Raw genomic sequence first — 15,868 nt, 5'->3', positions numbered from 1 at the left:
ATCGTTCATCTGACATATCTGACCATGTGTATGCACCATAAGGCTACTACATCTATCAGATTTCAGCAGATCCAGTTATTTATATTACACAGAACGTATTTGACTCCTGTATGTCTGGTGCACTTCGGAGGCCAACAATCTGACCTTTGCCCCAAGTGTGCTACTACCCAAGGGACCTTCTGGCATTTACTTTGGGATTCCCCTCACAGTTCTTATATTAAAATGATGTACTCTGGGAGCAAGGGAGGATGATGAATTGGGCCATTACAGTGTTCAATATGCTACTAATTTATGTGCCCTAGCTAAAGTCTGTTTGGCTGATTCATGGATGGCTTCGTCTGGCCCAGACTTCTCAGCGTGGGTTGCATTGGTAAATGTTACAGTGGAGCATTAGCGTTATATATACCGTATATACTCGAGTATAAGCCGAGTTTTTCAGCACAAAAAATGTGCTGAAAAAGTACCCCCTCGGCTTATACTCGAGTCAAGTGTAGCGCTGACCGGACGGAGTTCGGTCAGCGCTACACACTGCCAAACACACAGCCGCCGGAGCCGGCAGCTGCGTGTTTGGTGTAATCAGCAGCCGCTGAGAGTCTGTCAGACTCTCAGCGGCTGCTGCTGCTCCCACTGCGGGAGCCATCTTCCGGCTCCCGCAGTGGGTGATGGGAGACACGTCGTCATGACGATGTCTCTCCCATGCAAAGCGGCCGGAGGAGCGGACAGCGGCGGGACCAGGAGCGGGAGTTTAAGGTAAGTGTTTATTTTTTTTTTATTCTTTTCACGTCTCTCTACTAGGGGGGGGGGGGACTACAGGGGGCACTACCAGGGGGCGATGACTACAGAGGGCACTACCAGGGGGCATAATCAGGGGGCACTACCAAGGGGCATTATCAGGGGGCGATTACTACAGGGGGCACTAAAAGGAGGGATTACCACTGGGGGAACTACAAGGGGGGGATTACTACAGGGGGCGATTACTACAGGGGGGGATTACTACAGGGGGCACTAAAAGGGGGGATTACTACAGGGGGCACTAAAAGGGGGGATTACCACTGGGGGAACTACCAGAGGAGGATTACTAAAGGGGGCACTACCAGTGGGGGATTACTACAGGGGGCACTAAAAGGGGGGATTACTACAGGGGGTACTACCAGGGGGGGATTACTACTGGAGGCACTGAAAGGGGGGATTACCACTGGGGGCACTACCAGGAGGGATTACTACTGGGGGCACAACCAGGGGGAATTACTACTGGGGGCACTACCAGCTGCTGCCATTTCCCGCACTAGGCTTATACTCGAGTCAGTAAGTTTTCCCAGTTTTTTTGGGTAAAAGTAGGTACCTCGGCTTATATTCGGGTCGACTTATACTCGAGTATATACGGTATTTTGTTTGCAAGACAATATCAGAATGTGACCGTATATGGAACAGATAGTTGGAATCCACTTATGAGTCCCCAACCCCCCTCTGTATAGCACACTATGTATATATGTCTGCTGTTTTTCCTTGTTTTGATTTCTGTAGTCAGGTTGTATTCAGCGTGTGGCTTAATTTATTTATGTGTTTATTTATTAATTCTGTTCTATTATTCTATTGTGTACGGTGTTCAATTTTATTTGATTTCATTTTGTTTTCTGTTTTATATATATATATATATATATATATATATATATATATGTAAAATTATGTTTTTTCTGATATATGTTTTTCTTTTTATGTTTTGTTGCTATTTGTACGGGGCTTAATTGCTTTAAGACTTATTGATATCTCAGACCATTTTAATGCATATATGCGGCCACCTGTGTTTTGCACTGATGCTTAACAATTTTCTATAAACTTACAGAATATTGATCTGCACTGTTGCGATTGTATGATTATTACATATATGGCATAGCCAGGCTGCTCTTACACCTCTGAGCTCTGATCCAATATGCTGTACATACAGTGGAAAATGGGTTTGTTGTGTGTGTTATATTGTCGACATTCATGTCGACATGAGGATGTCAACTTGGTCATAATGTCAACATGTTCGCAATGTCTACATTGACCTTGTAATCATTTATGTTGATAAAATGTCGACATGATTAGAATGTCGACAAAATGTACCTGGTGGTCTAGCAGCGACTTACATGGCCAGACGGCTCCAGCGATATCTTCTGGCTCCGACAGTCAGCTGGCGGTGAGTTCCAGTGGATCAGTGGCCCTCCCTCCCCTAACCTCCCCTCTTGTAGCATATCCCTAACCCTCCGCTGCCAGTCCATGCAGAATGTTGGCGTTTCATATGTCAACAATATTTTGATGTATTTCTCTCTCTACCTAGTTATTTCCATTGATCCGCCAGCAGCAGCAGCCACGACTGAGGTGTTATGTACAGTGTATGTGGATGTATAATTATAAAATATTGGAATACGAAAACTGCCATGTTGCAATAAATTACTTATTACCATCTTTAATTTACAAAAAAGAGACTATAACACATAATATTGTAACAGTGGTATAAAGAATGATGCCGAAATAGAACGTATGAGCCTTTTTCTGCCCATTTGTAGCACTTAAGAATGAGGTTAATCCTATAATAGAAAGAAAAAAATTGAGAATTACTGATTAAGCTCAATAAATGAAGATAAACTCTCTCTCTCTAATTTATATTTATATGTACTAATCAATTATAGCTCTAACACAGCCCAGAACAGTCAGTGAAACACCCAGATAAACCTTAATAGCCAAGTCCTTGATAACCTTTTATTCACTTGGAGTTTTTTGCTTACTAGTAGCTTAGTGCCTGATCTGTCCTCTGCCTGCGCACTGCAGAGACCTGCGTATATATCTCCAGGGCCGTCAGCTTCTGTTTGAATTTCCATACAACTTGGGTATGTTTCTGACAGCCTCGGGGAAGGGGGGCGCCAGTCCTGTTTGGAGTCTCTCAAGCACCTCTTTGCCATCTGATGCTTTGTACCCTTGCCCTATGGTATCACATTATATTTAGAAGGGTACTGTCTCTCTTTTTATTTGTAAAATGCTTATTTTTGTTTGTTTGTTGACTTCACTGACTGTATCATGTGCATTATGATATTTTGTTGCAATAAATAAAAAAAGTTTTAAAAAATGTTATTGCTCTTACTCCTATCCTTTATAATCCCCTTTTCCCTCCCGGGACCTCAGGGCGGTTTTCCTCCACATGGTCTGATGCAGGGATTTCTAGGGCAGGCCACCTTGTGTCCAATGGTCAATATATAACTTTTTCAGATTTCTGTAACAATACTTCTCTTACAAACCAAAGTCTCTGGGCCTACATTCAGATTAGACATTTTGCCTCTTCTCTTGGGGGCCCTACAGTATTAGCTAGAGATATGACCCCCTTTGAATCTATGTGTTCGCAACGGCAGTCTCCCACACATATAATTTCGGGTATATACAAGATTTTATTACATAACATGTTTAAAGATGACCCTCTTTTTGTAAAGGCCTGGGATAGAGACTTTATTAAAAAAGACATACATATTAATTGGGATAAAGTGTTTCAAGTTACTAGTATGTGTTCCAATAGTTTGGAAATTTTGGAAACGCAGTATAAGGTAATGACAAGATGGTACCGCTGCCCGGTCATTCTCCATAAATGCTATCCCACGGTGTCCCCTCTCTGCTGGAGATGTTTTGGGGAAACAGGTACGATGATGCACATCTGGTGGGATTGTTCACTAATTGTCCCCTTTTGGGTAGGGATAATAGCCTTGGCTTCGGAGATATTGGGTTACTCTGTATCATCTGGTCCGGACTTCTGGCTGCTCTCTCATACATCCGACCCGATTTCTCTTTATAAAAAGTCCCTTCTTCGACATATTAATAATGCTGCTAGGGCGGTACTCCCAGTTCGCTGGCGCTCTCGGATCCCTCCGACAGTGTGGGATTGTTGTCAACGCCTTGACTTTTACATGACCATGGATGATGTCCTTTACTCAGCTCCTGAGAAACATTCTGAGTTTATTGCTATGTGGTCCAGCTGGATTGATTTTAAATCCTCAGCCTCATATGCAGCCCTCATTCCACAACCTTAATTTCTAAAAATTTCTGGTGCTCTGGTTTAGAGTTCGGTACACCCAGTGTATATTTGCCCTCTCCCTCCCCCTCATCCCCCTCTTTATCTTTCCCTCTCTATTATTTTTCTTCCCCATCTTTTTTTCTTTTCCTTATTTTTCTGATTATTTTATAGTGAAGTACGCTATACTTTAGACTTTACTAAATTATTTTAGCTTTGGTTCCTGGTTTTTGTATGTCTAAGTATGGAGCTGTGTTATTGTGCTTTTTCATGTACAATAATGTGTTTTGTATTGATTCTTTTTTACTGCAAAAGTATGTCTTGTGCTTTGAAAATTAAGAAAATAAAGAATTAATAAAAAAAAAAAAAATATGTTATTGATTTCATGATGTCCTATGACAAAAACATGGGAGGCTATTCACAAAGCACAACCATTGCGCACCGCAGTTTTACAGTTGTGCCCGGTATTAGGAGCAAAGCATGTGCCTGGTTACTTTCACCTACAAACCATCATATGTCCAGTAGCTGCAAAGCCACCTTGGTGCACCACATGATGCAGCTCTGCTGTGCACTCTACTAGGTTATCATAAATGAGCACTTGGGTGTGATAAGGAACATCATAATCATCATCATCCCGGGGATGAGGTCTACACTGATACATGTCAAAAACCTGTAAAATAACCTCTCTGATATTTATGTAAATCCCTGGCAGTGAGCAAGTAACACAGATTGTAGTCTAATTTGAGGATTTAAACTCACATCTGACTTCACCTCTTTCTCCTCAGACACTTCTTTTTCCTGTGGAATATAGACATAATGTAATTATTTCATCATTCTCCAATTACTGTACCTAGTTACCAATATAATACAGTAGGAGCAACTTAAATTGTAGATATCAAGTGAAAACAAATATTTTCCACGTGCTGTAAATCAACACAGAGCTACTACAGAAGAGCAAACAAGGGGGCAACAATTAGGCGGTCATCATATCTGGGTGGTCTAGGTTTTATAATAAGAGGGTGGTTCAATAAATAAGACCTTCTTATTGTGTACATTTATTCAACTCGTACATATACGTATAGTCAATAGTACGGCCTGGGTACAGATTATTTTTCCAAATAGTCTCCATACTTGTCTAAGCATTTGTTCCAATGGTACTCCAAGGCATCTATCCCGGCATAGAAGAAAGCAGTGCAAAGTGCCTGAAGCCAGGACATGACTACTTGCTGAGCTGTTACCGTTGGTTGTGAATCGCCTTCCGTCAAGGTGCTTCTTTAATGGACCATAGAGATGGAAATCACTCAGTGCCAGGGCAGGGCTGTAGGGAGGATGGTCCAGTAACTCACAATGGTAGGAACATAACAACTCATGCGTGCGGTTGGCTGACTGTAGCCTGGCATTATTGTGCAGCATTAGCAAAGGCAGTGCCCCAAACCTGTTTCCGTGACATAACGTTATCCCCATACATCTCAACATGTTGGCGATGAACTTCAGCTGCTGATGTGCTGTTTAGACGCAGACATCTGATTACACTATGCACCTCAATGTTTGACCATGTTTCCACCAGCCCCGCCGTCTAACAACTGATGTTGGGACAGTATGACTGATATGAGGCACAGTCTAATGGCTGTGAGGGGAAGCAGTGGTCTACCTGCTGTGACCTGGAGGGAAATCAGAATGAACTAGAGAACATTACACACATGAGAGATATTGTTACCTTACCCTACTGAACCACCCTCGCACATGTACTAATTACTGTATGCAAGCTAGTTACCTCTGTTATCATTTCTATTATGCAAAAGGTGGGCAAAATTGGATTACTCAATTGGATTATACAGTATGTACTAAAATAAATACCTTCTTCCACAATCACACCTTTATGTTCAATATATTCAGCTCTGGTAAGCACCTATATACTGTATGTGCAGCCATGTTATAGCAGCTATGGTGTCAGTACATTGTGAGAGACTATATGTGCAGCCATGTTATAGCAGCTATGGTGTCAGTACATTGTGAGAGACTGTATGTGCAGCCATGTTATAGCAGGTAAGGTGTCAGCGCATTGTGAGAGACTATGGCCCTCATTCAGATCCACTCGCTAGCGGAGGTACGCTCGTTCCGAGCGATGTTCGCACATCTGCGCATGCGTACGGTTTTTAGTACGCATGCGCGAACCAGTCAGTGCGGCCGAAAAACATTTGTACGCAATATAGCGAGTGCCTGCTATTTTGAGTGACAGAATGAGGCGTATGTGGGTGGTAACAGGGGAAGGTGCTTGAAAACGGGGAGTGGAGATCCGTTCGCAGGCGTGCTTAAAGGTCAAAACGGGCGTTTTATGGGTGTGCATAATTAATATAGCAGCATCAATGACCACGTCACTTGGTTTTTTTTAACTCAGAACTGCTCGCAAAATAGCGGTTGAAAAAACCAACCACAAGAATAGCGAGCAGTTCATATCCTGTTCGATGTACTCGATTAATCTAATAAATAGCGGACATGACGTATGGTGCGAGCGGCCAGGGGGCGTTTTTAAGAAATAAAAGAGCGTATGTTTTGCTCGCTCGTTCAGACTTAGAGGTGTGAACAGACTGCAATGTGCGAACGGATCATTTGCATAGCCACCCCTTGTTTTTGAACGAACGAACGCAAATAGCGAACGGCTCTGAATGAAGGCCTATATGTGCAGCCATGTTATAGCAGCTATGGTGTCAGTACATTGTGAGAGACTATATGTGTAGCCATGTTATAGCAGCTATGGTGTCAGTACATTGTGAGAGACTGTATGTGCAGCCAGTTATAGCAGCTATGGTGTCAGTACATTGTGAGAGACTGTATGTGCAGCCATGTTATAGCAGGTAAGGTGTCAGTACATTGTGAGAGACTGTATGTGCAGCCAGTTATAGCAGCTATGGTGTCAGTACATTGTGAGAGACTATATGTGCAGCCATGTTATAGCAGCTATGGTGTCAGTACATTGTGAGAGACTGTATGTGCAGCCATGTTATAGCAGCTATGGTGTCAGTACATTGTGAGAGACTATATGTGCAGCCATGTTATAGCAGCTATGGTGTCAGTACATTGTGAGAGACTGTATGTGCAGCCATGTTATATCAGCTATGGTGTCAGTACATTGTGAGAGACTGTATGTGCAGCCATGTTATAGCAGCTATGGTGTCAGTACATTGTGAGAGACTATATGTGCAGCCATGTTATAGCAGGTAAGGTGTCAGTACATTGTGAGAGACTATATGTGCAGCCATGTTATAGCAGCTATGGTGTCAGTACATTGTGAGAGACTATATGTGCAGCCATGTTATAGCAGCTATGGTGTCAGTACATTGTGAGAGACTATATGTGCAGCCATGTTATAGCAGCTATGGTGTCAGTACATTGTGAGAGACTGTATGTGCAGCCATGTTATATCAGCTATGGTGTCAGTACATTGTGAGAGACTGTATGAGCAGCCATGTTATAGCAGGTAAGGTGTCAGTACATTGTGAGAGACTGTATGTGCAGCCAGTTATAGCAGCTATGGTGTCAGTACATTGTGAGAGAATGTATGTGCAGCCACGTTATAGCAGCTATGGTGTCAGTACATTGTGAGAGACTGTATGAGCAGCCATGTTATAGCAGGTAAGGTGTCAGTGCATTGTGAGAGATTGTAGGCCTTATTCAGACCCGGTTGCAAGCGTTGAGCGCTCGCAACCGGGTCGATGTTTTCCCACTTGGCATGCGCACATCGGAGCCGGCTCCGATGTGCGCATGCGCGAGACCCGGCTAGCGATGGGCGCTCCGTCGCTACGAGTTTCGCACCAAAGGGGGCGAGCTGTCGATGGTGATTGACAGCTTGCCCCGTTTGGGAGGTAGGCAGGGGGAGGTGGGCGGCCAAACGGAGGCGTTCCCGACGTAACGCTTGCCGTTTGGGGGCGGCCCCACTGTTATCAGCAATGATGTCAGTGCGGAGCTCCCTGCTCGATCAAAGCAGGAAGCTCCCTGGGGCTTGCGCTTGCCGAGACCCAACCTTAGGGTCTCGTCGTAAGCCCCGATGGTTGCGATGGTCCTGACCATCACGGCCATCAACCTGGTCACTCGCTAGAGCTGTGGGTGGTAACCCACAGCTTAGCTAGTGACCAGGAGGCTGCATCTTCACATCACAAGCGGCCGCCCTCATTCAGAGCGACCGCTTGTATCTAGTGATCGACCCTGAATAAGGGCCTGTATGTGCAGCCATGTTATAGCAGCTATTGTGTTAGTGCATTGTGAGAGACTGTATGTGCAGCCAGTTATAGCAGCTATTGTGTTAGTGCATTGTGAGAGACTGTATGTGCAGCCAGTTATAGCAGCTATGGTGTCAGTACATTGTGAGAGACTATATGTGCAGCCATGTTATAGCAGCTATGGTGTCAGTACATTGTGAGAGACTGTATGTGCAGCCAGTTATAGCAGCTATGGTGTCAGAACATTGTGAGAGACTATATGTGCAGCCACGTTATAGCAGCTATGGTGTCAGTACATTGTGAGAGACTATATGTGCAGCCATGTTATAGCAGGTAAGGTGTCAGTACATTGTGAGAGACTGTATGTGCAGCCATGTTATAGCAGGTAAGGTGTCAGTACATTGTGAGAGACTGTATGTGCAGCCATGTTATAGCAGCTATGGTGTCAGTACATTGTGAGAGACTATATGTGCAGCCATGTTATAGCAGGTAAGGTGTCAGTACATTGTGAGAGACTGTATGTGCAGCCATGTTATAGCAGGTAAGGTGTCAGTACATTGTGAGAGACTGTATGTGCAGCCATGTTATAGCAGGTAAGGTGTCAGTACATTGTGAGAGACTGTATGTGCAGCCATGTTATAGCAGCTATGGCTATATGGTCTCTCTGCCCTGAGTATGCCTCCACCCTCTGCAAACTGTATCACTCTGCTATGAGAGACTGGAAGGCTATGGTTCCAGTGCACTCAGAGGCTGGAGGTGCAGCCACATTATTACAGCTATAAGAGACTGGAAGGCTATGGTTCCAGTGCACTCTGAGAGGCTGGAGGTGCAGCCACATTATTACAGCTATAAGAGACTGGAAGGCTATGGTTCCAGTGCACTATGAGAGACTGGAAGTGCAGCCATGTTATTACAGCTATGAGAGACTGGAAGGCTATGGTTCCAGTGCACTGTGAGAGGCTGGAGGTGCAGCCATGTTATTACAGCTATGAGAGACTGGAAGGTTATGGTTCCAGTGCACTGTGAGAGGCTGGAAGTGCAGCCACGTTATTAAAGCTATGAGAGACTGGAAGGCTATGGTTCCAGAGCACTATGAGAGACTAGAAGTGCAGCCACGTTATTACAGCTATGAGAGACTGGAAGGTTATGGTTCCAGTGCACTATGAGAGGCTGGAGGTGCAGCCACGTTATTACAGCTATGAGAGACTGGAAGGCTATGGTTCCAGTGCACTGTGAGAGGCTGGAAGTGCAGCCACATTATTACAGCTATGAGAGACTGGACGGTTATGGTTCCAGTGTACTGTGAGAGGCTGGAGGTGCAGCCATGTTATTACAGCTATGAGAGACTGGAAGGTTATGGTTCCAGTGCACTATGAGAGGCTGGAGGTGCAGCCATGTTATTACAGCTATGAGAGACTGGAAGGTTATGGTTCCAGTGCACTGTGAGAGGCTGGAAGTGCAGCCACATTATTACAGCTATGAGAGACTGGAAGGTTATGGTTCCAGGGCACTATGAGAGGCTGGAGGTGCAGCCACATTATTACAGCTATAAGAGACTGGAAATTGACAATAAAGTAATATCTGAAAGCATTTTATTCAGTAAATGTGTCTGTATAGTGTCACTATAAAAAGTAAGTAACTATAAATATCTTGGCTTGTCTATGGCTTTGATAGAGCATCCAATAAGTGATAAAGCAGATGGTGATAATACCTCTTTTTCATCTTCTTGACGTTTTTTATCCTCTTGCTCTTGTCGCTTGCGCTCAGATTCTATTAATTCAAAGAATTCCTTTTCAGCCTTGGCGATCAGCTCCTCTATGTTCTCCTCTGGTTTATCATCCTTGGCTTCCTCCTCCTTGCCTGGCTCAGCCTTGCTACGTTCCTTCAGGCGCATCTCTCGGTGCCTCGCCTCCAGGATCTTCTCTCGCTTTGTTTCACGTTCAAACATCTGAGTACAAATGGGGATGGTAAGAGTGGAAAGTTAGTAATAACCAAGGCTTCAGTTTGTATGAGTTTTAGTAATTTATACTGACAGATGGATATTTATTTAGCTAGATACAGTAATATGTGGGCACTACACATCTGGTGGCGTGGTGTGCAATAGGTACATTAGTCTCAGAATGGTGGGCTGCTTCCTGACTGACACAGATGTATGCATTACGTAACTATTAGTGATTGCTTGATACATGTCCTTCTCTAACCACAAAGTACATCCTAGAACATCCTTAACACACCTCACTTAGGGCCTGATACAGAGTTGAATGCAAACTGGTTGCAGTTGACCCTGCATTGTAAGCTCTTACGAGCAGGGCCCACTACCCTCTTGTGCTTCTCCTTCTCTACTTTCATCTACTTCTTACTCCCCACTAGGGCACCTAACACTTGGCTGCTATGCTCTGTTGCTTATCTTGGTGTTATAGTCGCTAATGTAGCAATGTATATTATCCATGTTTGTTGTCCTGTATTATATAGTATAGTACTGTAAGTCACTGGTCAACTTATTTGTTTATGTACTATAAGGCGGTGCGGAACAATTGTGGCGCCATATAAATTAATGATAATAATAATTGCGTGCTGGAATTAAATGCATATGTTTACCAATACACAGAATTGTGCACGTCTATGTGGGCTGACCACCTATATTTTGTGTCATGGGCCTGTCACTGAAGAGCTAGCTGTGCATAATCGCTCACATCGGAGGCCGCACTTTGACAGACATTATGCACCTAGCATGGGGGCTGGTGCAAGTTTCCATGGTTCCACTGATAGTCGCATCTAAAGACACATCAATAGACGTTCAAAGTGGGCGTGTCAATCCTTGTACATTTAGACGCACAGCTGTACACCAGAGAAGGGCTTGGAGCGGCAAACAACGCACACACACACAGAATAGGAATGTATGCTTTTGAACATAAAATATGAAATATAAAAGGAGATTTAAGACAGGCATTGCAAATATGAATGACACAAGGGACAAAACTAGGGAAAATAATTATTAAAGGGGGAAAAAAAACTTTTAATACTGGTTTCATTACATGATACAAAAATGTATTATTATACTTTGTTAATATTATTTGCCATTTAAAATAAAATACTGTCAAATGTTCCCACGCTAAATAGGTATGTAGGGCGATTAAAGTGGACAGTGCGGGCAAAACTGAGAAGATAAAACAGATGTCAAAGGCAACAATTAGAAAAAAAGGAGAAGGTTACATGCAGACCCCCAAACACCAGCTTGATATGGGGGTGGATTTTTGTAGAGTACTGAGCCGTTGGGAGTTATAGATATGGGGTGCAACAAAGGAATGCAATTCAATGTTACATACAGATGTGTCTCTACACATCTTTGCTACAGTCACGCTAAAAAGCCTCTCTCAGTGTGCCAGGTCCCATGAGCCTCTGCTAGCGCAGGGCGTTTTTTTTTTTTCCAGAAAATGCGTGTAATTCGCAATACGATGTAGGACACACCAGAAGACTGTGCTGTATAATATTATATGCAACACTTGTATATCTGTGTGCGACTGAGTCTCTGAATCTGTATACGAAGCACTACAATGTAGCGGCTGCAGCTTTTTTCATTACAATATCCTTTCTGCTTCATATACAGATTCAGGGGGTCATTCAGACCCGCTCGCGAGCGCAGGACGCTCGCAAGCGGGTCGATGTTGCCCCACTGCGCATGCGCACGACGGAGGCTCTCCGTCGCTCCGGGTCTCGCACCAAAGGGGGCGTGCTGTCGATGTTGATTGACAGCACGCCCCCTTTGGTGTGAGTGCCGGGGGCGTGGCTGCCAGACGGAGGCGTTCCCATGGGAACGCCTACCGTCTGAAGCCGGCCCCACTGACTTCACTAGTGAGGTCAGTGGGAGTGATTTTGGCTCTGATAGAGCCAAAATCACTCCAGGGCTTGCGGCAGCGAGACCCTACCGCAGGGTCTCTGACGCAAGCCCGATGGTCGCGATGGTCTTGACCATCGCGACCATCATCATGGACGCTCGCATAAGCTGTGGGTGGTCACCCACAGCTATGCGAGCGTCCAGGAGGACGCTCACTTTTCATGGAGGAGGGCCCTGATTCAGAGCGAGCGCTCTGGTCGGAGCGTTCGGCTCTGAATCAGGCCCTCAGTCGTATACAGATATACAAGTGTCACATTTCAGATTAATCAGCACAAACTGCTGGTGCGTCCTAGTCGCTCTGCATTGCGACTAATACTAGGTACAAACTAAACGATGTGTACCCAACACGATCTAGTTATCGACGGGACCTGGCGGGGGTCCCGGCATTGGCAAGTGCATGTGCACTTGCTGATGCCAGGAGAGAGGCGGGGGCCATGCTGGATTCGGCAGCATGGCCCTCGCTAACGATATCGCCCATCGGACTTGCGTGCAGGTCCGACGTACGATGACCGTGATGAAGTGCGGGAGCACGCATTATCAACGACATATCCGGTAAGCAATGGCCATTGTGGACGATATGTCCTCCGATTCGCCGGATCAGACTACATATTTTCTAGCGTGTACCCAGCTTTAGAGGCATTTTCTGCAAAACCCCCCAAAATGCCAGCAGAGTAACAACGGATCTGGTGTCTCACTCACGCCAGGCACGTCACGCTGAGTGGAGTATTGAGGCTAGATGTATGAGGACACGTCTGTACAGTAGCTGTGTGGACAGGTCACAAATGCAATATCTATAAGAATATTGTGCCATGGATAAAAGGATAGATACATAAATCAGAAAAGTATTACTAATCTGTGTATTCAAAATATTTGTAGAACTTGGAGTTAGATGCACAAAGCAGACATGTCGGTGAAGTTTTCCAGAGACTTACAGCAGTTGCAAGGTTCTTCTCATTTCTCTGCATAGTGCACAATCCAGGTGACAGCTCCAGCAGTGTTGTCAGCCCCATTTTAGAGCCGCAGGCTACAAATCGCCCATTATCTTGTAAGCGGAGGCTGTAGAGAGGATCATCACACACCTACAGACAGGAAATACAAAATACATTGTGCCAATGTCAAGAACAGCAAATCTGTGTAAAACTATGAGACATTATCAATATAAAATACTGTGTATTGAATATCTATATAGGAGTCTATGTGAGTGAAGGGACTATTCTACAGTATGAGAGTTTGTGTCTTTAGGGGTATTATTCCATGGGAGTCTGTGGCAGTAGGGGGAGTATTTCATGGCAGTCTGTAACAGTATGGTATACTATACAATGGGTATCTGTGGCAGTAGGGGGACTAGTCCACTGGAGCCTGAGACAGTGGGGACTATTCCATGGGATTCTGTGGCAGTAGGGTGCTATTCAATGGGAGTCTGTGGCAGTAGGGGTTTATTCCATGGGAGTCTGTGGCAGTAGGGGGAGTATTTCATGGCAGTCTGTAACAGTATCGTATACTATACAATGGGTAACTGTGGCAGTAGGGGGATTAGTGCACTGGAGCCTGAGACAGTGGGGACTATTCCATGGGACTCTGTGGCAGTAGGGTGCTATTCAATGGGAGTCTGTGGCAGTAGGGGTTTATTCCATGGGAGTCTGTGGCAGTAGAGGGACTATTCCATGGGAGTCTGTGGCAGTAGAGGGACTATTTCAAGGGAGTCTGTGGCAGTAGGAGTACTATTTCATGGGAGTCTGTGGCAGTAGGAGGACTATTTCATGGGAGTCTGTGGCAGTAGGAGGACTATTTCATGGGAGTCTGTGGCAGTAGGAGGACTATATCATGGGAGTCTGTAACAGCATGGTCACTATACAATGGGAGTCTGTAGTAATAAGGGTAATAGGCAACTGGAGTCTGTGATGTGTAGGAGGACTATGCTACTGGAGTCTGGGACAGTAAAATGATTATTACATGGTAATCTTTGACAGTAGGTGGACTAATCCACAGGAGTCTGTGACAGTTGGGGGACTAATCCACAGGAGTCTGTGACAGTTGGGGGACTAATCCACAGAAGTTTGACAGTTTGGGGACTAATCCACAGGAGTCTGTGACAGTAGGTGGACTAATCCACAGAAGTCTGTGACAGTTGGGGGAGTAATCCACAGGAGTCTGTGACAGTTGGGGGACTACTGAGAGTCTGTGGCTCAGAGTTTGTTTAATCTTTGCCCAAAAATCACCATTTCCACATTTTACATAGAGAAAATTCAAATAAACACTAATTATAAATATGATTTATTTACCCTTTACTATGAAATGTCTTTAATGGTAGAACACAAATAGAAGTCTTCTTTTATTTAGGCATAATTGTGGTCTTCTTTCTGTTTGTTTTCTCAGATTTATTATTTACGTTCATATTTTACAATTATAATTTTTGGGGCTATATCCCTATAAGTTATACTTTATTATCACTGTCATCAGTACTAGGGAGGTCTAGTGCCCTGTTTTTACGAGGTGCAATCTTTTAATTGACATTTAATTTATTTTTATTTTATTGTTTCGTATTTTTATTACCCTCCCTCACTATCATCCCTTCCCTCCCCCCTGATGTTTCTCTTTGAGTCTAATTGTTGTATACACTCATGAGCCAATTAGTATATTAAATTGTACCTTCTAAGAAATTGACTTAATAAATCTTTACTGATTTTTATTTATCTCAAGACTGTATATTACATTTATTTATACATTTATAATTGAGTCACTATTATCATTATAAACCTGTTAGCAACATAAGTGTTATCATTATAAATAGACATAAATTCATAGGTGAGCGCTAGCTGCCTCAAATTTCCCTGTTTAAATAATGTTAGTGGATATTTGGAAATTCTGATAATACTCATACGTTACATTATGCAGTATTCCCATCAATTTCTCTCAGAGATGGGTCAAGAGGGACGTGCATAAACTTGCAGGAATAAAAGCCAATTAAGACCTGCAAGATGCTCAGAAACGTAATGAGGTAAAAATAAAACACAATCTTATGATCTGCAAATTATTAGCACATAAACTTAGACAAATGTTCTACTATACGACTATACGTATAGTTTCTGTGAGGTGAATGTAATCAGTTCATGTAAAGTAATACATCTATTCCTCTCACCCATTTCCTATAGACCACACATCAGTACCAACCTTTAGACTCAGAGTGGGGTTGTTCTGTTTGAATAGATAGTCCCAGACATCCAGGGTCCCATCCATTTTGGTGGTCAAGAACACAGACGGTCGTACTGGACTCCAGGCAGCATCTGTTAAGTAACTCATGTGATATCTAAAGGTGGATGACAAAGAGCTGTGTATTCTATACAATACATGTGTTATACCGAGAACTGATCATCAATGAAGTAAATGCCTCAGTGAGACTCCCTATTTTAGTCACAGCCTGCTAGTGATTTGCTAGGTACATTTTATGACTACTGAAATCATGCTACCAAATGGCTTCCGCCACTGTGTGTATGTGGTGAATACATTCAAATATAACAATTTCAATGAATCGTGACAAGTGGGTATTTTTTCAGATATATATATATATACATATAACTGATAGCAGCATTTAATCAGAAACAGACACGCCCGCTGCAATATCACAAATAACTGTCAGTGCGCCATTTTGTCTGTGATGTGGGACTATGATGAAGGTCAGGGCAGATTTACCATCATACATCTGTATCTGCCTGTACAGAC

At 43.8% G+C, this 15,868-nt stretch overlaps 1 protein-coding gene across 2 annotated transcripts in view; it reads right to left on the bottom strand.

Moving 5' to 3' along the window:
* Positions 1-2,423: 2,423 nt before the first annotated feature.
* The window catches only part of DNAI2 (dynein axonemal intermediate chain 2), a 54,884-nt gene continuing 41,439 nt past the window's right edge, over positions 2,424-15,868 (bottom strand). Inside the window, exons 10-14 of one of the 2 annotated variants that reach the window (XM_088473137.1) lie at positions 15,320-15,455; positions 13,081-13,227; positions 9,965-10,201; positions 4,796-4,834; positions 2,424-2,570 (exon numbers count right to left, since the gene is read on the bottom strand). In XM_088473137.1, the coding sequence (XP_088329263.1) occupies positions 2,565-2,570; positions 4,796-4,834; positions 9,965-10,201; positions 13,081-13,227; positions 15,320-15,455 (565 nt within the window). In that variant the 3' untranslated portion in view covers positions 2,424-2,564. Of the gene's footprint in view, positions 2,571-3,331; positions 3,964-4,795; positions 4,835-9,964; positions 10,202-13,080; positions 13,228-15,319; positions 15,456-15,868 lie in introns of those variants that run through there. The other variant, XM_088473130.1, reaches the window with a different exon arrangement.

Source organism: Taudactylus pleione, unplaced genomic scaffold (genome assembly GCF_031769625.1).
Source record: "Taudactylus pleione unplaced genomic scaffold, aTauple2 ptg000016l, whole genome shotgun sequence".
Lineage (NCBI taxonomy): Eukaryota > Metazoa > Chordata > Amphibia > Anura > Myobatrachidae > Taudactylus > Taudactylus pleione.
Note: the sequence above shows the minus strand (reverse complement) of the source record. Positions and strands in the feature narration are given on the sequence as shown.